The sequence below is a fragment of the Helicoverpa zea genome, chromosome 16, assembly GCF_022581195.2.
Source record: "Helicoverpa zea isolate HzStark_Cry1AcR chromosome 16, ilHelZeax1.1, whole genome shotgun sequence".
In the NCBI taxonomy this organism is placed as follows: domain Eukaryota; kingdom Metazoa; phylum Arthropoda; class Insecta; order Lepidoptera; family Noctuidae; genus Helicoverpa; species Helicoverpa zea.
Genome location: NC_061467.1, coordinates 64,746 through 90,882, shown reverse-complemented (window position 1 = coordinate 90,882; position 26,137 = coordinate 64,746). Strand labels below are relative to the sequence as shown.

Here is a 26,137-nt window from a genome sequence, read left to right as displayed (position 1 = left end):
GCGTTGCATTGTTTTAGAGTTTTCTTGTAAAATATGGCATATATTGCATTAAGTATTTATTGAGATAGTCAAACGTAACTAGTCAAAAATAAACTTTAAATAACTTTAGACTTTTACTTTAGACTTTAGATTTTTACTTTGATACTTTTAATTTTTATTGTAAATATATATTTGTGGTTCTGTAAATATCTACGTAAATAGGTTTTGAAATGATAAAGAAAAAGTCAGAATTTTTAGAATGACGCTTGCTAAAATATTAAGTTTTAGTATTTTTAGGTAAAGAGGCAACTGAGATACGACGTTTGTCACAACCGTCTTATTATCACGGTTCATGAGACCGCCTGGTGACAGACGTCGAAGTCTAAGTACCTAAAGAGTTCCTATTTACCCTTTGAACACAAAACCCTAAAAGAGTACAATGAGAAGCTACAAATTAGTCAAGCAGGAGCCAGTAATACGTTTACCTTCGCTAAATCCAGTTCACACTGAGAGGGCGAGAGTTATCCAGATGCACAGAAGAGGTGACATCATCGCTAACACGACACTGCTTAGTCTATTAACAATGACGTGTCATGGCGGCCATTAATACAGCTAGCCTTTCAACACGGTGTCACTCGCTTACACTGTGTTTAGGCAAGCGTTCTGTTATTGTATGTAGACTGGCTACGTGAATTTGGTATTATGTCTGAAGGTATATGCATCTCTAAAATTCTGTAGGTAGGTATATGAAATTGTTTTGGCTGAATGGGACAGACACCATTTTTTTGCGTTCGGTTTTTACAAGCTTGTCATGCGATAAAAAGAGCAGAAAATCCGCCAGTTTGAAAACGCTCTTATGGTTTTCAATTTTTAATAATGCAACCTTTTCCATCTGTTAAAAAAGTATGGTAATATTTTTATTTCATTGCAGACATAATTAAAATTGCTTATAAAAGTAACGTAACTAATAAAAAAATCAATCTAGCAGTTACTTTGATTACACAAACATTCGTTTGGTTTTGCAAAGAAAAAGTCTAATAAGATTGACTCTTAAAGGGTTGCTCGTGTCTGGATTGGAAGTCAAGCGGAAGCCGGCACGACTTTCTAGTTAGCTTTGCAAACTAAACTGAGTACTTACTTACTTACTTTTATATTCACGTTTGTGTTCACGAAGGGTGAGGAAAACCATGAGATTTATTTATTGTAATGCTTTCATTGTGATTTATCTTAGCTTCTAGTACTAATCCTTTACAAGATCTATAGGACAAAGTGTTGATAATGATAATTATTTTTGGGAAATTATAAGTGTAGCCGCAAAATTATTTATTTGACACATGATTAAACTTCTAATTTTATAACTAAGCAACGGGGAAATGACATAGCCTCTAATAAACTAATTCGTCTTTTTTAGAACGCCAACTAAATATTCTATAGAAAGCTTCAAGTAAAGATCATCAATTATTGTGACTTGTCCTTCTTATTTATACATTGTCATCTAATTTACTAACTCGGCCTCGTTTTTAGTATATTGCAATTTATAACCTTCAATTAAAAAACATTGTATTAAAAATTGAAGATAGTGACGAAAACGAATCGCTGCAAAACCGACTCCACGTAGTCTTGTCTGCCCTACCCCTAGAGTGCAATTCAAAACCGCGTAGGCGCGGAGGGGCGAGGCGGCTTGCGAGCTGAGGCGCAGGTGAGTGTGAAAATCATCTGCGACGATAAGCTCGCATGGGACCGCCGGAACCCCGCAGCACCGGAGCCGTGACAGAAGCGATGCTTGCTGCATGTTGCTTGCTAACATTTTAAACGTACTGAGTTAAAAAATTAGAAGCTAATTAAATATATTTTTATGATGTCATTTAATAGTATTTTAGAAGTTTACTGTTAGAATGCATGCTACAAATTTAGATGCTAAAAAATAACCATCATGCTGAGGTGTATTTAGAGTGGTTTACTTAGAAGATAACTAGTGGCTAAGATAGTATTATTTAGATGCTCGTTAATTGTGGCTGATTTAGTAATTTAGAAGGCAACATACATTTTTGGGGGCGAATGATGATATTAAAAAGAAGCCTGTTTAATTAGCACCCATTATTTTTGAGTAGTATAGGCCCAAGTTTTGATATTTTATGTTCTCATTTCATACACCGTCTATCGCGCATTTAGTTGCATAGCAGTGGGACATGCGTATTGCTAAGTTTAAAATAAAATCGTTTTAAATAATTTTCCAAACAAACTGACAAATACATCATTCGAAATGTAGCTGCGTGCATACACAGTAGTCTCCATCCATTATCATTGATTAATTTATTTAGAAGGTGCCCGTTACCCGCGTTATCAACGTAAAAGGATTACCGAATTGACATGCAAGGTGCATTATAGTTTGCATCTGATCCGGTCCGGTGCACCTGATAATGCTATTACGTCAACGTTAGCCCGCGGGAAATTGGTGACGGCGAGGAAATTTATTTACAGGGATTTTTAAAAAGGTTAGTTTTCGCCCGGGCTCCAATTAATGCGCAAATTTTTAAAAGGTTATTTTTCCTGCAGGTAATGGAACTTCCCAGTTTGTAGCGCAGTCTGTTAACAATGTAGGTCGTAAAATAAATAGACGACAAGGTAGAGTTGATCAATAATCGGTTGCAGAAGGCGAGGTAGTAAATGATAAACTACTTCGGTACTTCGGTAGGCAGTGATCCGTGCGATAACCTGATCTTAGGCAAATCGAAGGTGCAGACAGACATACGATGCTCGGAGACGGAGTGTAAAAGTTTTGCAGTTTAATTGAAGGGAGTTTATTCTCGTAGGGCACTTTTACCCTTCAAGTTTTGATTTCACAACAGTACAATGGATGTATCTGTCAGAATGGTAGTAAATTGGATATCTTTTGCACAATACGTGTATTACATACAGGGTACGAGTTATAATAAGAAGTTAGTACATTAATTGTTAAATAAGACCTATCAGTAACAAACTAAAGTCTGCAATTGACATTGACCAACACTAGCCAAGCCAAATTGAATTCTAAAATTATTCTCTATTAGAGTTCAAAACAGGACGATCGTGTTCTGTTTCTGACAGCTTACCGGAGTTTCTATTTAGCAATATTACCTATATGCTCTATACCTGGAATTCTCGTGATGATGCAAGCCGCTTTTGTCGACGCCCTGACGCTCTGACGTATGATTGAGAATAGACATTCAATCCCATACGTTAGCTTATTGTTTCAGCGGTCTCAGGCTGGGATAGGCTTCCCTTTGACTTCAGGATTCGCTAAAATAATGGAGTACGGGAACAAATAGATTCTACGGGGAATGTGTCAAAGTTGAAGTTCAAAACAGGTACAATATTCTGGATATATCTAGTAACATTCAATAAACGTGAGAGGAAGATATAAAATGATTATCTTACGAATAGCATAGAAAACTATCTATACTTATAAATATAACAGAAAAACTATGGCGTGCCACAATTTACGAGGTAACAGAAATAACATCACCACCACCTCTGTTTTTGACGATAACCTTTATTATTACTATTCAACCCTCTATCAATAAGAGTTCTGAATATGTATTTTTTTTTGTACCAAACATCATCCATTGAATCTCGGTAGCTTAAGATCCATGTGATTGTTGAACCATTTCATATTTTTTACTCTGTATCTGAAATATCCCTTTTTCTTGACTCTCCCAAGACGTTGTAAAGTCTTGATGAAGGGGAGGAATCGAACCAGGCCATGCAGCTCGTCTCCAAGGCAGAACACGAATGCTTGCTCCACGTAGGCTGAAATACAAAAGTAGTTTATTAAGAGCTATGTATGTAGCTCAAGTCCGTATGGAGTCAATATGTATGGAGCGCACATGTTACCTCGTGATAACTGGGTGACATCTCTAATTGTCCCGATTACAGACACGATTTGAAGATTTTTTACACAATACTAAATGACTTACATTGCAATTTCTTCTAACTCAATTCATTCATTCTGTTCCTTCACCCCCGTTTTGTCTAGAATTGAATAATAATTATATGCTTGGCTAAACATAATTGCCTCTCACTCCTACTACATAAAATATTTTTACCATTTTTAACACAGTGTAAAGATCCCCGTATAAACATATAACGAGCCTCTATGCTAAATAAACAGTAGCATCCATTAAAATGCACTTTTCATTTAGTCAGTCAAGCTAATCTGAGTCTAAAAGCCGTGTATTGGATTGGAGGGATTAACGGTTTCCATAGGGCCCCTTTAATCCGCTCCACGCCTATGTTGGGGCCAACCAAACTTAATTTTAGTAGGCCATTTACGATATGCAGCTTTTTGTTGAAATAAAACTTGTAGCTTTAAACAAAAAAACTAAAGTGGTAATTTTTATAGAATTTCTATTGAGGGCTTACAATCCTCCATATAGGTACCTGTCTCCATTTTATAAAACTCGTTGTTAAAACGAACAATACTTAAATGATAAAAGGCAGACTATTACAGAGCTTCTATAAAATATTTTCAGGTAACAAGGCAAGGTTCCCTCACAATTTAATATTTTATCGGCTTATTATGGATGGTATTTATTTCTTGGAAACTTTGTTGCTCTTGCAACCTACGCAGCACGAAGAGGAACATGGAGTATGAAGATACGGAGTGCCACTGAAGAAAGAAAGGTTGCTTAGACGGACATCTTCGTAAAGACTACCAGTACTCTATTCGAGGAGGTATTTAATTAAAGATTCACAATCTTGATGGGACTTTTTACACAATTACATTAAACAAATAAACTACTGCCTGAAAAACGTATTTTTTTAATATTTTTTTAACCGACTTCCCAAAAAAAGAAGCTTCTCAATTCGTCTGGATCTTTTTTTTCAATAAAAAAGCCATATCAAAACTGTATACCATTAGTTAAGTGCCTACTCAAATTAGAAAATACTGTACGTTTTATATTATGGCTTCGTAAGAACTTCTCGAATTTTCGTTATATAACTGACATTATTATATTAACAGCGTGTCTATTTTTGAGGTGTTTGTACCTACGCACTCCATTTTCAACTCATCTAGGACCGAAAATAATAAAATACTTGAACCTATTATACGTCAGGTAAGTAGGTTCGCAGACATGATTCTATGGAGGAGCAGAAAATCCTTCTGAAGGGCTTTTATATGGAAGCTAATTCTGCTACGTTATTACTAGAAATTTAGCAGAGAATTAGCGGATGCAGGTCTGAGGGCATTCCTCTATTGTTCCTCTGAGTAAAGAGGTTTAAGTCCTTGCAGTAACGTTGTTTATAGAAATGCACTACAACGTAAATTATTACCTATCGTTGGTAGCTGATTTTAGTTTTCTAGTCTGTTCTGGTTGTGGATCGTGAACGTTTTCGTACTTATAATCATTTATATATTACGCACTATTTATGGATACATAAACATTTTCGAGAATATAATGTACAAGGGCGAGCTTAACATAGAATTCTTACAATGATTGTTATTAATTTCAGAACATTCCACGAACATGAGCAAAATAAAAAAAATGCTATAAAAATACATTGAAATCTTTGATGAGAAAAAGATTTTAATTTTCATAGAATTCTACTGTAATAATGAGAGCTGTCTGTATTTTGTTTTGGAGCAAACAATTTCAGAGTGCATACTCGTCGCGATATTATTGAATACGCTTTGTAAGTAGTCGACAGCTGTGTCTGGTCTCATGCAAGACGATGTAAATACTATCTTTGCAATAACTGCAGGATTGTACACTACATTGTATTTAAGACTGTCAATTGTATTTAGGTGCCTAACATTTGAAATTACAGAACGGGAAATTAATATTCTGTTGCTAAAAAGCTCTGAAACTATCATTCACTTTGGTACTTGTGTCGGTTGCGAGATGACAAGGTATTTTAGATAATGTTCAATTAAAATTTTTATGTTTATTTAATTAGTGATATATAAGATTTTCAGTTTGCATGTCCTATAAAGAACAACACTCCTGTAGGGACTTTTGCAACATACCCCACCGTATGTACTCATGTGGAGATGCCAAAAAAGCTATACTTTGCTCTTTGTGTAAAGTGGTGAAATAATGGGGAAGTGAATAATACAGTTCGAAGACAAATGACTGTCGCGAACCACAGCGTCATTTGATAAAGTAAGTAAGTAGAAATGCTCTCACGAGCCTCGTGAGACTGTCGCGTGTCTCAGAATCAGTTTCATACATTACCACCACACTCGGAAGGCCAGCTTTACAAGTTTTTTGATGCGATTAAAAAGCAATTATTCATATAACTTGTATCAAAATGCAAGAATTGTGTGAATAAAATTGCTGGAATTTATTTTGAGTTCAATTTTGTTGAATTCACGATAGTTATTGAAGAGTTTACTTTGAATTTATCATTTTTAAATTGCAGCTCCAATATAGAGATACTTGGAAATATACCAATTAGCTTCGAACAGCAATAAATACAAAAATGGAATCGTTATTAAATTCTGCGTAATTTCTTCTAAAAGGATTTCAACTGGAGATCTATTTATATTTCTTAATCAGTATTTAAGAAAGACTTTGAAAGGCTTCGAGTTAAACATGGGACGAGATGTTTGTCTTTTCTCAAACGTGGCAGACTTTTATTTTTGTCTCGTCCGTTAGGGAAGGGTGCAACAGAGCAATAGGGTGCAACAGGGCTTTTTAATCATAACTTTGTAAAAAAACTGAACTCTATCAAAATACTCAACTACAGAGGGAGTCCATTGTGAATCAATTTTGTGCTTACATGTAGATTTTTTAATTTCTGATGGAACATGTGTCATTTATTTTCGGTCGCGTAGCGTAGCGCCAGTATAGGCTAATATATCTATGCTAAAACATGAAATAATTCACGCCTAACTGACGATCCGTCATTGCGTCAATCATACATTTACGATACGCTCGACGCATTTTCCGTCAGATATGAACCGACCCTAAAAATCGGGAGTTGCATCTCTCTGACCCTAGATTGTCATTTTTTCATTACCACCTCTTTTAATACCATTATGAATATCATAAGGCGAAATCCCTACTAAAACATATAAAATTTTTCCGTTATTTATCTACCAAAGATTTATAGAACATCGCTCTATTGCACGACGATAACGTAACAAAAGAAGTAAAAAATAACACTTATTATTTTAAGGAAAATACACCCGTTTCCAAGATACGTTAAGTGGCTTACAATAAATACAAGAAAAATTGCAAAAACAACGCTAATTGGGCATCGATTAGGATAAAAATACAAATAACCTTCACCTGGTATCGAATGTCGGGAAAAAGGTTCAAATAAGTCTTTGCTTTATTATTGGCTTATGTTTAACTGATCACCAGATATAGTAACAAATAACAGACAAAAATAGTAAATGATCACCAAAATGAAACTCGCATTTCAATGTAAAACTATAACCAAAGTTTTAACACTTTGCTATCCTATTTAAGTGAAATAACTCCAAAATAAATCATACGTAAGCCAAAAATAGTAAATGATCACCACAATTAAACCACCATTTTAAAGTAAGATTATAACCAAAGTTTTTAAATTCTGCTATCCTATTTAAGCAAAATGACTCCAAATAAATCATTGTTATCCCAAAAGTAGTAAATGATCATTAAAATTATACCAGCGTTTTAATACAAAATGATAATTAAAGTTTTTACATCTTGCTATCCTGTTTAAGTAAACTGACTCCAAAAAAATAAGTTCGGCCTTATACAATAAATGTAATAACATTATGGGGACCCTTTTCCTGCACTAGGGTGGAAAATTGTCTATTGCATGCCTCTAAACAGTGCGATAAGAGTGTGTTTTCGAGGGAGTTTATTGAGAAACACATACTCTTTCTTCTTTCTCCTGCCCTGTTCCCAATTTTACTTGGGGTCGGCGCAATATGTCATTTTCTTCCATTTTCCCCTGTCACTCGTCATACTGACACTCACGCATGCATTGCAAGCCGGAAACATAACCTAATATGGCATCATAATACTTTATTTGGTAATAAGCCTACATTTTATGGCAATCACAGTGACTTATTTAGGCAAAAATAATACATTAATCTGGTCGTCAAGAGTTGGTGATCATTTACTAAATTTGGTGGTCGAATACAATTTAAAGTGAAGTCGTGACTAAAATAGCTGGTACTATTACATTTTTAGACTTTATTTTTCTGGTGTTCAGTAGATATTTCTGGTTACAAAACTAAGGGTATCAAAGCATTTTATGGTGGTCATTATATTTGTTCCCTTTATTATTTGTCCCGTCTCGTGTCTGGTGCGCCTGACCAACCTTTTGACAATATTTGCCGTGGTGTTTTAATGTCGTATTCGATTTAATACAAGAGATGGTAAGATTATGTAGGATGCAAGAGTTTAGCCTTAAAAAACCATTACGCAAGGCGCTTTTAATTTTTATCTTACCCTTTGTAAAGTAGTTTGGCAAAAAGGAAATATAAATTGTCACCCAAAAAATACAAAAAAAAATAGTAAGTTGTCTAAAAGAAAGCTACTTTTTTAATTCATGTTTTATTCAGTTAAAGTCAACAAGAAGGAAATAGGCGGTAAGTAACGTGTTGTAAGTACGTTTGGCAAAGCTCACAGGTATGAATTTGTAATTATACCTACATTAATTTCAATTCGCTTAAAAACAGTCGATGGATTGTGTGATGGCAGGCCTTAATGTTACTAATTGTGAGATGACGGAAGATAAAGTATGGAAGAAGATTTAGATAACAAAATTGAGATACTGACAGCATAATGTCAATTTTCAATAAGCTTGGCTGCATAAAAAATACTCAGTATGGGTATGCCCAATATTACTTATTTTAGACGTAATTTTAGGCCAGTGCCTGAATTTTGGTTTGTCTATTCTATGCAAAGAAAACCTCCGACAGAGGTACACAGAAGTTATACAAAGGGCAGGTCAATCCCCTCATAATTTAAATGATGCCCTAGAACTATAAATACCTGAAATAAGATGAAAATGAAATGACCTGTTATTCTGAAAGTCTAGGCCATTTTATTACAGCGCCGCCGACGGGCGCGAATATAGTTCAGAACTAAGTATTTGTTCGGATTGCAAACATAGTGCTCCCCTAGTATTTTTTTACTGTAATGTGTAATAGTGCAAAGAGGCCAAAATACCTTCTTATGTATTTAATATCATAATTATTACTGAGTAACTGCTAGCGTTTTCACCCGCTTCCCGAGGGAACTTATGAACACACCCGGATAAAATGAAGCCTATGCCTATATAATCCCGTATATAAGTAATGTGACTGCCAGGTTTTTGCATGAAAGAAGAACAAACACCCATACATACGCAATCGCTCGCTGAATATATCTTTCGCAATTACAATACCTATCAGTAAGGATAGAGTTTGAGGGTATTGGGTTGCCCGGGTTACTGGATTGAGGAGGTCAGAAAGGCAGTCGCTCGTTGTAAAACACTAGTCCTCAGCTGCATCCAGTTAGACTGGTAGCCTACCCCAACATAGTTGGGAAAAGGCTCGGGAGATGATGAGTGTTGTGTAATGAATTTGTGTACCTATTAAATAAGATGTTGTCAAGCAGTGATGTGTTTCATTACAATGAGATCTTTGTATAAGAACAACAATGTAAATCTCTTACTTGTTCCTGCATACTCGTCATCGGTATCCCAGGTGAGCTTACACTGCGCCGCGTCCATGTAACAATGGTTCTGGAACATGAGGGACGGCTCCCTGACCTCCATGCCGGGATTGCCACATACTGGTGCGTACGTGTCAGGACATTTCTGGAAGACATGAACCACCTGGGTAAAAGAGCTCCTTATTTACAGCGGTTTTTCCGCGAGTAACCGAGTAACGCGGAATGTTCCGAGCGCCAAAAATCTGTCACTTGGTTTTGAACGTCATTTTTGAACTCAGTATCATCAGGCTATTTTATCATCCCACTGCTAGGCACAGGCCTACTCTTGTACAGAGAAGGATTGAATGGTTTCCTATCATCACGCTTGCTTAATACGGGTTGGTGATTACAAACTGAATAGTCCAGGTAGCCTCGAGATTCTTTCCTTCACCTTTAGTCAATCATTGATTGGTGTCTAAGCTATAATTATAAAGTACAAACTTAGAAAACTTGCATTGGCACTTGCCTGACCAGGAAACGAACGCATACTCATACTTGAGATGCTCGTGTTTTACTCATTAATCCACCACGACTTATATTTTTATACTGATAAATGACGATTGTTTTTTGTCATAATTATACCGACTACAAAGCACCGAGTATTCCACCAGTGTGAAAGCCTTCTTATAATGTAGACACCTTCAAAAGTTATACATATTAGAATATTATCGGCCAGTGGTTTCACATAACGAAAAAAAAGAAGCCAATATCCTTCTTTGATAAATGAGCTAGAAGTTGTAAATATGACCATAATAGTAATTATTACTTCAGGTACCACCGAAGACAACTACAAATTTACATGCAGCAGCTCATGAGATGGTGCCATCCTTATCACACTTTGAAAGCCTATATAAAACTAATAAAGAAAATTTATCGTCTGTCTCGCTCGCACCTCCTCCCGGGCGCGCGCGCCACCATGTTGGTCATTACGTGATTTTGTGTTGTCCGAGTCACACCGTTATTATTTAAATTATTTATCTTTCCTTTTCGTGGAAACTATGGGTAAAAGGAAACGTTCGAGATCGCGATCTAGAAGTGATATACGTAGGAAAGTGAAAAAATTGGAACGAAAACTGGAGAAATATAAAAAATGTGCACCAAGGTCATCATCGTCGGAAACATCGGATAATCCAGGTAACAATTCATTCATATGAGTACCTATAATCATTTTAAACGTTCTTAGATACTTGTAAGTCGAAACCATTGGTGCTTAATAATGTAACAAACAGTATTAACTAGAATTTAGATCTTTCTTTAACAATTTCTTTTCGTTAACTACCCTCATGCCTAAAATAAATAATATGTTAATATTATTATAGAAATATGGTAATAACGTATTTCGTACATGCAATATTTGTGTTGCCTATCATGTTAAAGAGTATTTATAAGACTAATATTAGGTAAATTAGATACCGTTTGGATCCACTTTCGTTTACTGTAAAAGCAATTTATGCTCACGCATATCGTATCAACACGTCTATCGTGCCAAGATATTTATTATCTCCACGTCCATAGTTTTGAGATGTTTATATTTTCACGTCTACCGTATTAAGACATTATTACCTCCACGTTTATCGTGTCGAGACGTTATTACCTCCACGTTTATCGTGTCGAGACGTTATTACCTCCACGTTTATCGTGTCGAGACGTTATTACCTCCACGTTTATCGCGTCGAGACGTTATTACCTCCACGTTTATCGTATCGAGACGTTATTACCTCCACGTTTATCGTGTCGAGACGTTATTACCTCCACGTTTATCGTGTCGAGACGTTATTACCTCCACGTTTATCGTGTCGAGACGTTATTACCTCCACGTTTATCGTGTCGAGTCGTTATTATCTCTACGTTTATTGTGTCGAGACATTTTTTACCTCCACGTTTATCGTACAGAGTGTAAATTTGTATTGAACAAGTACTTATGTACTCTTGCAGAAAGAGAATGGTCAGCGGCTGAATTCGAAAACACAGATAATTTCACAAATCCAGATGACGTTTTCACACTGGATGATGAGGAACCTCTGCCTGGCCCATCTAGATTGAGCGCCCCACCATTGCCTCCGTCAATGTCGCAAGCGACCACTACAACAAAAGATACCCTTACCATCAACAATGAAGAACTTATTAATGAAGGTCAGCCGGTGGACGAACCCTCTAGTTTGGATCCTGAAATCCTGCAGATTTTAGGTGAGGATCCTTCTAATCTCAAGGAGTATGGCGAACATCTTCATAAAGACTTAGCATCAAGATGGTCTCATATAGTAACGAATGGACTAAACAAAGAAATCAAACAGGAACTTTTAAAAAAGTACCTTACACCGGAAAATTGTAAAAACCTAAAAGCACCTAAACTTAACCTGGAAGTCAAAGCTGCACTAAATGACTTTAACATAAAGAAGGATTCCTACAATCAGATGAAGCAAAATCAGTTGTCAAGTGCACTTACCGCCATAGGATCAGCCTTGAATATGATACTTTCATCAAAAGATTCATCAAACCAGCAATTACAACAATTAATACAACCTCTTAGTGATGCCGCTCGTTTAATCTGCGACTGTCATTACAAAGAATCTGTGTCAAGAAGATTCGATATCACTAAGATATTAAACAAAGAAACCAAAGATATGGTAAAAAACAGTAAAATTGATGAATACTTGTTTGGATCAGATCTAGCCGATCAGTTGAAGTGTCACAAAGCTATTGCCAAGTCGGGGTTGGAGATGAAAGCAGTGAGCACCGCACGCGTGGCATTTAGACAAACTCCGACAACCCAAACACAACGAGGAGCTTTAAACGCGAGGGGGACGACGCGGGCAACTGCCGGCGGGACGCGTCGAAATCCCACACCCCGGAGGCCGGCGCCGGCGCCCACGCGAGATCGGCAGTACACGCAGAACACATCCAACTCCGGAACGACGCCGCGGAACTACAGCTCACGCGCACGGACGACGACGCGGAGGCGCCACTAAATAACCAGGTACCTATAGCAGGGAGACTACAATACTTTATCGATGAATGGTCTAATATAACTGATGACCCCGTGATTCTATCATGGGTTAGAGGTTACATAATACCTTTTAAAAGCGAACCATTTCAAGGGCCGACTCAAAACATAAATCTACAATCAGATACAATATTGACTCAATGTGTTAATGAACTTCAAAAATCTAACTTCATATCGCCGTGTAATCCATGTAAAGAACAAATCATTTCACCAATATTTACAGTACCTAAACCTAATAATAAACACAGATTTATTCTTAATCTAAAACATTTGAACAAATTCATTCAATTAGACCATTTCAAAATGGAGGACTATAGAACTGTATTAAAATTATTAGATAAAGATTATTATATGGCAAGCTTAGATTTGAAAGACGCTTATTTTCTTATTTCCGTCGACAAGGAAAGTAGGAAAAAATTACGTTTCCAGTGGAAAAATATTCTCTATGAATTTAATGTTTTACCTTTTGGCCTCAGTACAGCCCCATTTGTGTTTACGAAACTTCTGAAACCTATTCTTCAGTACTTACGTAGTTCTGGTTTTCTTTCGGTTGCATATCTCGATGATATCTTGTGCATTGGGAAATCATACGAAGAATGCCTATTGAATATTAATACCACAAAAAATCTTTTAGAATCATTAGGTTTTGTGATTAATACAACCAAAAGCAACTTAGTACCTGGTAATATTTGCCAATATTTGGGTTTTGTGTTTAACTCAATAGATATGACAATTTCATTGCCAAATGAAAAGAGACAACGTATACTAGACCGAATCAACGCGTGTTTAAGAGTAAAAAAATGTACTATACGTTATTTCGCTGAATTTATTGGACTTTTGACTTCCGCATGCCCCGCAGTTCGTTATGGCTGGCTTTATACAAAGCTATTTGAACGAGAGAAACTTTTGGCATTAGATAACACAGATAATTATAATAAAAAGATATTACTACCTTCCAGCATTCACAGTGACCTCAATTGGTGGCAAAGAAACATAATGTCATCTTGTTCACCAATTACTACTAACAATTTTCACATTGAAATATTCAGTGACGCTTCTGAAACAGGCTGGGGAGTAGCATGCGCAAATCAAAGTTCTCATGGTAATTGGACACTATCTGATATGTCATGTCATATAAATGCGTTAGAGTTGAAAGCTGCCTTTTACGGCTTACGAATATTTACATCCAATTTAAGTAACTGTGATATCTTACTTAGAATCGACAACACTACTGCCATATGTTACATTAACCGAATGGGTGGTGTGCAACACCCACACTTGAACCAATTGGCACGTGAGATATGGCAGTGGTGTGAAGAAAGAAATATTTATATATTTGCATCCTACATTAAATCAGAAGATAATATAGTGGCGGATAGGGAATCAAGGAAATTAAAAATTGATACGGAATGGGAATTGTCTAATAACATATTTTCGAAAATTATTAATACATTTGGTCTGCCTGAATTTGACCTATTCGCAAGCTCACAAAATTTCAAATGTCATAGATTCGCCTCATGGAAACTTGACCCGCTTTCAGAAGTTGTAGATGCTTTTACTTTCGAATGGAAAAATATTTACTTTTATGCCTTTCCCCCATTTAGCATTATTACAAAAGTTTTGCGAAAAATTAAGACCGATAAAGCAGAAGGCATATTAATAGTTCCTAACTGGCCATCACAGCCATGGTACCCACTTTGGTTGAGTTTGGTAGTGTCACAAAAGCTATACTTCGGACCTAATAAACATTTACTGTATTCACCTTTCAGACAGTGCCACCCTCTGCACGCAGACCTTATCCTGGTGGCAGCGAAATTATCAGGAAGGCGCTAGCCAACAGCGGTATGCCTTCCTCTTCCCTAAATATTTTTATGGCGTCATTCGCTCAAAATACTCTTAAACAGTATGATTCGTATTTGAGATCATGGTGGTCATTTTGTAATAATCACAATTATGACATTTACAGGGCCAATGTGGTTCAAGTGATTGAATTTTTAACCTCGAAATTTGAAGATGGTTGTGGTTATAGTACATTAAATTCAATAAGATCATCTCTAGCCATAATATTGAATAAACAAACTGTGGGTGACAGCCATATTAACAGATTTCTTAAGGGAGCCTATAAATTGAGGCCATGTGTCCCCAAATACGATGTAACGTGGGATACCAATATTGTACTTAATTACTTGGCTCAATTTTTTCCTCATCTTGAATTATCTTTGAAAGATTTAACTCTCAAAACAGTCACCTTATTATCGATTGCCTCTGCACAAAGAATGCAGACATTAAGTCTTATTAAACTGCAAAATATTTCTACTCAAAATGATGAGATCATGATTAGAGTTCCAGATTTTATAAAAACCTCCAGACCTGGAGCCTGTCAACCATTAATTCGTTTGCCTTTTGTTCATGAAAACCCTTCAATTTGCCCCGCATTGGCTATTCAAAATTATATTGAGAAAACTTCGGGTTTGAGAAATAATACGTCTGAAGACAATTTATTCATTAGTATCCGTAAGCCACATAAAAAAGTTGGGTCACAGACCTTGGCCCACTGGGTTAAGGATGTGCTAAAAAAGAGCGGTATAGATATCTCAATATTTGGAGCGCATAGTACTCGCCATGCCTCCACGTCAGCCGCGCACAATTCGGGAGTTAACTTAGAAACCGTTCGACAGGCTGCAGGATGGAGCAATACATCAAACGTTTTCCTTAAATACTATAATAAACATGTGATAAAAGATACAAATAATTCATTTGTTAATGCGATATTTCGTCAATCATAGAATCAGATACATTTATTGTATTAATTGTTTCATAAATTAAGAAGTAATAAATGTACCTTGATCTAAAAATTTGTGATTTATAAGCTTGAAAAAATATAAAAGATAATTTTTTGTTCTAAAAATATGTTGTCATTTCACTCTAAACATCTGCATGTAAATTTGTAGTTGTCTTCGGTGGTACCTGAAGTAATAATTAAGAATCAAACGAACTTACCTTGTGAAGTTTGATTCCAATTATACGAAGGTTCCACCGAAGACAACTACAAACCCACCCTGCCCCAAATACCCAAAAGACTCTAAAATAATGACCAACATGGTGGCGCGCGCGCCCGGGAGGAGGTGCGAGCGAGACAGACGATAAATTTTCTTTATTAGTTTTATATAGGCTTTCAAAGTGTGATAAGGATGGCACCATCTCATGAGCTGCTGCATGTAAATTTGTAGTTGTCTTCGGTGGAACCTTCGTATAATTGGAATCAAACTTCACAAGGTAAGTTCGTTTGATTCTTAATTATGTAAAGGGCACTTATTTTGAAATATGTAAATCTACATTGATACTGAATTCTCCATACGCAATGTGTTATGTCTGAACAAAAGAACTTATTTATTTTTAACACGCTTATATCAGCTTCACTTGTAACTAATGTAAGAAAATATTGTAATCTTAATTTTACCCACATTTCGATCTTCGATTATGATGAAATTTTGCACACGCTCTGAGATCTGTTGACAATCCATGACTAGCGTATTTTTTTTTTAATTTTCTAAACTATTACAGCTTTACTTATAAAAATCAACTAATCATCTTTTTTTCTCCGTAGTCTAAATAATACTTTTTTAAAGGCTTTTTGAACGAGGAACAATATTGACCCAATGTCGCCTGCAGCGTTTAGTGCACGTCTATTTATCGGATTGGATTAATTATTATTTTGATGCAAAAACAAAACGTGGATCGACTATTTTTTCATGAATTTCCATGATTGTTTATTGCTAGTATTATTTGCTTCATTGAAGAGTCTTCGAAGAATTTATGTCTGGCTTTCCGTGTCATACCTATATATACATTTTCTGTACTAATAAGCTGAAGAATTTGTTTGTTTGCTTGATCGCGATATCGATCGGATTTTTTTTTTCAGCGATAAACAGCCTATTTGTTAAAGAAAGCTTTAGGGTACTTTTTATCTAGGTTTACGAAGAGACGTTGGTGAATCTGCTGGCCAGTAACTATATATTCCTGTAGAAACCACAATTCTTTGGCCAATATTTAGTAAGAAAGGTTTAGGAATTTTTATGATATTCGTAGGCGGTAGTATTTATAAACATTAATCTAAGCACAAGTATGAGGCTCTGTTTAATGGGTAAAGTGACATTCGGAATGAAACTGAGAAGAGTAATCTATGGTTAGGTTGTTTTGTCTCTAGCCAGGTCGAGAATGAACCTTGACTAACGTGTATTGTTTCAAGTGTGTTAACTATTATTAAGGACGTCCCAATAGCCTAGATGAGATACTACTTAGCTCTAATTTGAATGTCAAAATCAAAGAGTATTTTATACTGGGAGATAGACAGTTTTCTGATAACAATCCGATTTTAGTATCACGGTTTAATTTATTAGAAAAAGTTCCCTGTCCGGTGTAGAAATAAAGTACCTATGTATTTGTGTGTTGCTCTTATTTATACATACTAATAACTTACCGTTGGGCACTTATGAAAGCAAGACGATAGCGTAGGTGAATGCCAACGATCTTCACTAATATTCTTCGGTATTACGATAAAAGGAGTAAAAACCTTGACGGGCCCAAATATACGTATCATTTTCCTGCGTGCGCTTTCGTTCAGCATCGGGTACATCTCCTTCAATCGTAAACCAGAAGTATGGGTTGCCGCAAAGAACTTCGAAATACTTTGGTTAATATTCCGAGGGTCTAACATAGAACCATCAACAACTACCAGGTTCTTTGATTTCACAACGTCATTTGATGTATTATTTTCTGATAGCACTGCTTCGTCATCATATATCTCTTCTATTTCCTCATTTTGAGAGTTATTTAAGCAAATAAAGTAATCAGTGATGGTAAAATTTAGACCGGAGTCGCAATTGTGTCTTCTGAGCTGGCATTCATTCTCGAAGGTTCTAACTTTAAATCCTTCACCGAAGCGTCGGATGCCGCAGACTGAGTGTCTGGCCACATTCACGCAGTTTGGACATACGTCGGTGTCCACTGTCCTCGGTACAATATTCTCTTCGTCTATTGTAGGTTCGCTACAATGTCTCATGCTTATTACGCCGAAGGCTGTAAAAATATTAAAATTATAAGTGTAAATATTAGAAGTGGGCCTTTATCATCAGTCATTTTACTGTCCCATTGCAGGGCACGAGCCTCTTCTCAATTAGAGAAAGAACAAGAGTTACACCACGCTAGCTCAACATGGATTGGTGATTTCAGACTCCAGTTTTCCCCAAGATGTTTTCCTTCTTCTTTATTGAGCTTGAACTTATGAAAGTTATATTGGTACTTGAGTTTGAAGCGCATGCTAAAAAAAGTATGTCAAGCGTCAATGTAGAAGGGTGGAGGCAGTGGCAGAGGAAAAGATAGACTGGCTGACAGAAAAAGAACATGAATAAGAAGGGAGTGGATGTTACTATGATGATTGACAAAGGGAAATAAAAGCGGGAAATATAGGAGCAGTACCGACCCTAAATAACTTGGGAATAGGGCAGAAAAATTTGGTTCTTGCTTGGCTTAAAATCGGACCCGCACACTCATACTTGACTTGCTGGAGCATTTACCACAAGAAGTAGTGAGATCATAAAATATTCTGTTCCTATGTAGGGAATTAGGCAAAGACTTCTCTTCCTAGGTTTGAATATTTCATGCCCTGCACTGGATCGATACGATTAATCTGGGCACAGAGCATTTGTGAGCAAAATTTACTTTATTTTAAAAAGAAAAATTACATTGAAATAATTTTGTGAATAACTTTTGGAAAAATCTAACATTTTAAGGCCTAAACTGCCCGTTTTGTTAATCGAAACAGAAAGTAAATCTTATAACAGATAGATATTATTGAATTATGTAAAGCTGTTAAAAAGAAAAAGTTTCGGCTTTTAAAAGGAGGTATATCATCATCATTTCACCGAATTAATTTCAAAAACAGCATGATAAATCAGCTCTCATTTCAATCAAAAGCATAAAAAGTCCTCGCTTTTACAAGAGCTTATAAATTCATAAACCAAAACCGCATCACTAGTTCAGGCGTTACGAGGGTGCATACATAAACAGACTGACACTCGAATAGCTTCCGATTAGGGATCCGCAGTAATTCGGCAAAACAGTGGCAATCCCTTAAGACCCTTGTTTATCGCGTCAACAAAACCCTCTGCCACAACAACAGAGGCAATTTGCAGCATTATGGCAACAGGTTGCGTTCCGATTGTTTACCGGTTGTCATGGTAACTGGGAGACAACTGTCAAAAAGTGCTAAGGCGCCAACTTTGCTTCTATTTGGCCGTGCGGTACTCTTCGGCGATTCCACAATGAGTAGGTAAACAGTGTAAACGTAGTGGTACTCTTACGGCACTTTATACAAGTACCATCAAAGACTTTATTAAAGTTATTCTGAAAATTAAAGTTCAAAAAACAATGTCGTCTTTATTTAAAGCGGGGTTGAAATATCACTTTTCAATTCCTCACTAGACGCATGCTTAAAATCTCTTTTCCCTTTGTAATGACAATATTAATTAAATTAGAAAACCACTCGACGAAACTTTTGCAAATGCAGCTAAAACAGCAACAGCACTTGCTTTGACGTCCTATTCTGAAGTCTCAAGTGTGAGGACGCTTGGAGATTCATTTTCTAATATCGAAATGGACATCAAGTTGTTTTCACAAAAGTCTACGTCTCTAACGAGGTAAAAGGTTCCATTTAATTAGTGGTTCAAGAACAAACTCATTTGATTTGAAATACATATTTGTAAACTTGGGTATGTTATGTACGTGCAGAGGAATGCTTGTTTTTACAAGTTTTGGGCTGGTTTTCAATTTTTTCACAATCTTTAGATCGCATTCTGAATTCCGAATTGAATGACACGTAAACGATAATATTCATATTCGTAGAAAAAAAAATTGTCAATGAAGAAGAGTGATCTCTTCACGTCTTTGTGAAAAGCATAAAAACTGTCAAAGCTACTACTAACACTACAACTAAGCTAACAAATCCAAATCAAATTCTATTCAACCTAATCAATATATTACGCATTCCTGTTTGTCTACCACTATTAGCATCCAATATTGACATTGCAATATGATAAGCTTAATTCGGCAATACACCTCACAGGTATTAAATGTGCATGAGGTTGAAAATCGGGGGATTGACGTTGTCTACGTACGTATATCTATATTGAATAACCTGTCTGGTCAACAGGGAGATGGGTGGGCTTACATTTCCCCTTTGCCAAACTATCGCCACAGCTTTGTAGTAAGCCGGTAATGTAAAACAAAGGTGCTGAGTCTGAGTGCATTGGATAATAGAACACTCAGATATTGCTTCGATATCGACTGATTAATCTGTAAACTAATTAGTAAATGCAAGAGATGTTATCACCTGATAACATTATTAGGCTATACATATGTTCTTATCAGGTAGGCCTTTGTGTTGATTATGTCTGAAAGATAGAGGATTAATTAATAGGTAGCTACTTAGTTAGTTGATAAATCATTAAATATATTGTTTTGTCTTTGGCATTTCTGTACTCAATACTAACTACGCCTTTGCCCTGTGTGAACTACTAAGGCAACATAGATAAAAAGTTAGTAAAGTTTTCATTAATAACAGACACTGAAATAATTTTTCCCACCGCATTTTCCGATATTAAAGCAAATAAAAAACTCTTCAGCCTTATTAAGTAGGAGTACCTACCTACCTATTTATAATTTCGTATACCAAAATGGACGAGGAAACCCCACACTTCCAAAGAGCGGGATTTGTAAAAATAAAAAGGGGGAAGTTCACAGACAACATTCAATTTCATTTCATTGCTTTTGATTATTTCCTACTGAATGCATTCCTAACTGCACCTAGGTAACACTCACATTATTGAACCTGTATTTTATATGGTTAAAAAGATTGAATCTCTACGGCATGACATTGTTCGAAAGAGGGAGGTTGGCAAGCTATTGTGAAAATATAAGCTCTTATTGTGCAAGGCTTAAATTGAAGCTTTGGTACAGGCTTGAATAATTGAGTGACCCGCCAGACTCTCGATGAGTTCAAAAGGGTTTTTTTAGTCGTTAGTAAGGACGGTAGTTTCCTATACTAGTTATACAAGCTGTTGATTTGCATCCGTGCCATAAAAAAGAGTTGTAATTCATTGTAGGAACTCCCTAATGTGTAGATGATGAGATTCTGTCAGCGATTTCACCCGCGTACTTATCACACACGGATAGATAGGTACTTAAGGCCATTCCCAATAATCTATCTGTCGCTTGTTTTGCCTATCAGAGATAGGAATTTAACAGTACTTGTATGGGGTTAATATCAAATTCCTATCTGCAGTAAGAAACACAACCGTTATAGGTATATGACATTGGTAACGGCCGTTAGTAGATAGCCTACCTCATCTTCTATGTAGTGTACCTATGTAGGGATTTTCCAAAGTAAAACCTGAGCCTTAGCCAGTCAAACCAACGAACAAAATAACTCTGCAGCTTTATAATATAAGGAGGTACACTGTAGATACGGGCGTACATGTAGTTAAATACCAGTGTTGTACTATTTAACATGAATAAAAATCTTGTTAACAACAGTAGAAAATCTATTTCATATGTAAGTATGTAAAGTTACTTACTTTGATTATCATCAACTTGACACCCATAGATCATCAGCTTACACTCATTATCAAAGAGTCTGAATATAACTTCATCCTCTTCGTACCTCACACCACAGACCTTCCTGTCGTCACTCTCATCACACTCAAAATTGTCACAGAACTCCCTCTTTTCATTGTGCAGTACTTTTCCACCAGTTTTGCTAAGGAAAATAACTATAAGGCAGAATATTTTCATAACGTTAAGCCTGTGTGGGCTGCCTCTAACGGTGCCTTAGCAAGGCAGCTAAGTACAGTTAAATTGCACGCATACTACCGACTAAACAGTCGGCCGACAGTTGATGAGATGGTTGGTAAGTTTTTTTCTCAAGAGTATCTTGATTCCAATCAAAGTTTTCAGTTTTCAAATGCCGTCTAAACACCTGTTCTTCGTTAATTGCGTACCTACTACCATTTATCTCCATACTGATTCCAAACAAAATATCGGTCGACTAAAAGTTTGCGGTGTGTTCTTACTCAGGTACTTCCATATTTTATGGAGAAATAAAATGGCGACGAATATTTAAACAGGTATTTTTATTACTAATTTCAAACTAATTTATTACCGTGTGGGATGGAATTATAGTTCTTTGGGAGAAATTGATTAATTTGGTTTCTTATTAGGCATACTTACCATGAAATAATTAATTGAGATCTGTTCCACTGTAGGTGTGAGTAGGATAATTCGTAAGAACGTGGATGTTTAGATTGTGATTCAATAAATAATAAGCTTGAGATTCAAATGGTAGATAGTAATATTGGAATTTCGAAAATACAATAGGTTCTAAATTACTAATTCCATCTTCATCGTCTGCCTAGCCTTTCCCCAATTATAGTTTCTAACTATGTCGACTTTCATTCTAACCGAATGCAGCTGAGTGCCAGTGTATCACAAGGAGCGACTGCCAATCTGACCTCCTCAACCCAGCTACCCGGGCAACCTTTGGTAAGACATGGTTCCCAGATTTACCTACCCATAACGACTGCCAAAGATGTTCAAACGCACGTAGCACGAACTCTGTAGTCAGCGTAGCAGCCAAGTTAGATGCAAAGGAGATGGCTAATATAAAAAAAAAAAAAAACCAGAATCGACAGCAGTGAAATGTTAACCAATGGGTTCATTATGATAGACCGATAGACCTTTGATGTTGCCAAAAAGACCGGCCTGAAATCCATGGAGTGTAGAAGCTCTGTCATATTATCACAATAATAAGTTGAATTTATCTTGATTATAAAGATTATTTAGGTACATCAAGGAACATAAAAACAAGTTACACTAACATTATACAAGCCAATAGTAATATCCCCATAGTTGGCCTGGCGATGAATAGTTCTTGTATTTAACCACTCCAGATACGATTAAGCACCGACCTTAGCTATTTGGAGAGGTTTCGCAGTTACGGTTGTGGTCAACTAATTAAAGACACTGTTGGAATCTTAACTTACATTTCATTTGTATTTTTCTTTCAATAAGTATTAATATTGGGTTTATTTCCTTTTAACTCAATAACAGTACGACATCCCTGAACGAGCATGCGGTCAGTTTTGTAGAAGTCGCTAAGGGAATTTTCTCCCATTCTTAATAAAAAATTGTGTAAAATTGATCGATGATCCATGCACGACTTATTGCCATGGTATTTTTCGCCTGTTACCAGTTTCTTTTTCATTGGATTTGCAATAAGCCAAACCAAAACCGTCATAAGTTGCCCGATCAAAGAGTCATTTTACTACTCTTGCAGTGTTTTTCAGAACTTTTTTAATTTGGAAAGTCCTAATGACCGGTAAATTATGCTTAGCTTATAACAATATGCTTGTTTCTGAAATATTATAGTATTCTAATCGCCTAATTATAATAATACCTTTCTGAAGGGTCTTACACTAAACAGTGGCGATCAGCCCCTCACCATAACATTTTCGCCTCCTACGTTTGAGAACTTTCTTGGAGTACTTTGGTTCCATCACATGTTTTGGAGGTGACTAAAATTAATTATTTATTTTAGGATTCATCAAATCCTTTTGTTTTATCAGATAAAAAAATAATTTTTCAATACTTGTTCAGAGCAACTTTCGCCTTTGATAGAAAACACCAACTACAGTATGGACATGCGGTGCTTTTCCAAAAGTAGCATCTTCCGAAAAGTACATGCACTACAGGTTTTCCCGACCCAGCTGTCATCTTTCATCATCATCCAGCTGTCCTTTTAGCATCAGATGACTCCGAAAAAAACAATTTCGTATAATATGAATGGTTCTCTATTTTCTTATAAAGTCTGTTTGCGGACAAGTTTTCCTTGGCGTCGGTTTTCAGTTGTTCTCAAACCTTGACTTTTTTAGTACCATTAACAAGGCATCTTTAATAATAAATTAATTACCATGTCCTTATTACAATTCAAGTGGTATGAATTAATTGTGATGTCAAAACTTTATTTAAAAAAGCCTAAAACATTTTACTTAACAGAATTTTTGTTTTAGTCGTACCTATTGATTGGACTAAAATGAAAAATTTTAATGAAGGAAGGCTAAATTATTAACTAATTTGAGTTTTCATAAATATTTTACTCACTGTAAACAAAAAGTATGGCGACTATTTCTATCTTTCGTTTTTTTTTTCTTAACTCGGCTTTTACTGTCTTTAATTACCTGACCAGCCAAGTATCTGCTACAAAAGTTAGTGTTCAGTTCCCATAGAGCGTTATATCTTAAGTACTAAAGAAAGTAAACATTTTTTGTCCTTAATTTAAAGAACACAATGTAATGTTTGTTTTAATAATAATTATATTACATTTTATACCGTGCTTAAGCTCATGTCAGTACCATAACTATTTATTTCACTTCGAGTCAGGGGGTGTCTTTAATTAGTTGACCATGACTGTACATGCAATCTTCATAACTGGCTGGCTATTAAACTTTTTTGGAGAAATTGTCTATGAAAATCGCGCCATGTGACATTGTCAAGTATCACAAATTTGAATAACTTTAATAACTAGCAATGAAAAAGGGTCCAATCACGAGTCTGCATTCAACTTCTAATGTACATCTATCTATTATCTATTATTACATATAATAAAATGATAGGAAAGTCAAAACTGTACATTGAATATTTTTTTAGAAGAATACTTGGGGGGTGATCCATAATCGATTCTGAACCCAAATATGTAGTTTTTAGAATTTTTGTCTGTATGTCTGTTTGTCTGTATGTTTGTCCCGGATAAACTCAAAAAGTACTGCATGGATTTAAATCAAATTTTGCATGACTATTACCTGGGGGCCAGTTCAACACATAGGTAGGCTATATATTATCACGCTATCACTTACGGGGGTTGAGCAATGAATGATTAAATAAACAAAATTCGAAATTCTATATTGCTCATGCAGACGAAGTCGCGGGCAACTGCTGTTGCCCGCAAACTACATATTTGGGTTCAGAATCGATTATGAATCACCCCCCAAGTATTCTTTTAAAAAAATATTCAATGTACAGTTTTGACTTTCCTATCATTTTATTATATGTATAGATTATACTGAATCCAATCACACATGTCATACATATGAAGTTTCTGTCGACTCTGGGTGTTTTTTTGCCTCTCCTTTTGTACAATAGCTTTGAATAAGAACTGTTTCAGATTGTTATGGTATTTCGAACGTGCATCATTCATTTTCAGATAAAAAAATGATAAAAACACACTAAATATTTTAGCCTTTACATAATTTCCCGGGCTTTAGTCTGTGTACCCATTAAAAGCGTCAGTGGTTTTGTCGTGAAAGCGCGACAGACAGACGAAGTTACTTTAAAGTTTAAACAATGGTAGGTAGGTATGTGTCGAAGGATTTCTGCAGAATAAAAAAATGGGTATAATTTAGGCGATCACCAAAAATATTTTTAAGACTCTAAGCTGAGGCACCAAATAAAATAAACAACTCCAAAAAAAAAAAAATAACTTTATTAAAAGGGCACTAAAGTATATAATATTATGATCCAAAAAAAATAAAATAACATCAGAAAAATCGCAAATCTCGCACAAATATTATTTTTGGTTCCCAAAATGGATTAATGGTCACCAAATTCTATCCAACTAAAAGATTAATATTACTACCAAAATCAAAGTTAGTGACGAAAACGAATCGCTGCAAAACCGACTCCACGTAGTCTTGTCTGCCCTACCCCTAGAGTGCAATTCAAATCCGCGTAGGCGCAGAGGGGCGAGGCGGCCTGCGAGCTGAGGCGCAGGTAGTTTTTAAGGCTCGCCGCCGCGGCTGAGGCTGGCCGGCAGAGCCGGCCAGCAAGCCGAAGCTGCGGTGGTGAGCGTGAAAACCATCTGCGACGATAAGCTCGCATGGGACCGCCGGAGCCCCGCAGTGCCGGAGCCGTGACAGAAGCCATGCTTGCTGCATGTTTCGTGCTTACATTTTACTACCTACTAAGTTACACACAAATTCATATAACAATAAATAAGCGACGTACGTTTTGGAACCCCAGTATATTAATTGGTATTTGGGAAATATTCTAGCGATCGTTAGCTTTTTTAGTCTAACAAAAATGACCAAATTAGGAGTCATGGTATTACATAATTGGTAACATCTAAGTAGTGACAATATATAATATTTGGTCTAAAGTGTATTTTAAAGGCGTCCATATATTTTTTTAGTAGTCAATAATACGAAAAAATGGTTTTACCTAATAATATTTTTGGAAACGTTATTTGGTGACCATTTATCCATTTTGGTAACCGTTTAGAATTTTTTTGGTAGTAAAATAGGTACTTTTTTGGGTGGTGTTTAAACACAAGCCTAAAAAAATCTATCAATATATTCTACAAAATTAT

General features: G+C 36.0%; 2 protein-coding genes across 2 annotated transcripts; one reads left to right on the top strand and one right to left on the bottom strand.

Annotated features, from left to right (window-relative positions):
- Window positions 1-3,577: 3,577 nt before the first annotated feature.
- Window positions 3,578-21,513, bottom strand: LOC124637888. The gene is made up of 4 exons (XM_047174629.1): window positions 21,297-21,513; window positions 17,144-17,742; window positions 9,621-9,765; window positions 3,578-3,768 (listed from the first exon to the last, which is right to left on the bottom strand). Exons 1-4 carry the CDS (start codon window positions 21,511-21,513, stop codon window positions 3,578-3,580), a joined length of 1,152 nt encoding a protein of 383 aa, XP_047030585.1.
- On the top strand, window positions 10,605-14,851 carry LOC124637887. Its single transcript, XM_047174628.1, has 3 exons — window positions 10,605-10,793; window positions 11,595-12,636; window positions 14,433-14,851. Exons 1-2 carry the CDS (start codon window positions 10,658-10,660, stop codon window positions 12,626-12,628), a joined length of 1,170 nt encoding a protein of 389 aa, XP_047030584.1. The 5' UTR covers window positions 10,605-10,657; the 3' UTR covers window positions 12,629-12,636; window positions 14,433-14,851.
- Window positions 21,514-26,137: the final 4,624 nt, after the last annotated feature.

Excerpts from the sequence above, each read along its gene's own strand:
- LOC124637887 (XM_047174628.1), top strand. The coding sequence starts at position 10,658 with ATGGGTAAAAGGAAACGTTCGAGATCGCGATCTAGAAGTGATATACGT. Across the intron at positions 10,794-11,594 it reads GGAAACATCGGATAATCCAG|AAAGAGAATGGTCAGCGGCT; the intron begins GTAACAATTCAT and ends GTACTCTTGCAG.
- LOC124637888 (XM_047174629.1), bottom strand. The coding sequence starts at position 21,513 with ATGAAAATATTCTGCCTTATAGTTATTTTCCTTAGCAAAACTGGTGGA. Across the intron at positions 9,766-17,143 it reads GCTTTCATAAGTGCCCAACG|AAATGTCCTGACACGTACGC; the intron begins GTAAGTTATTAG and ends CATGTCTTCCAG. Across the intron at positions 3,769-9,620 it reads TGACGAGTATGCAGGAACAA|CCTACGTGGAGCAAGCATTC; the intron begins GTAAGAGATTTA and ends TTTGTATTTCAG.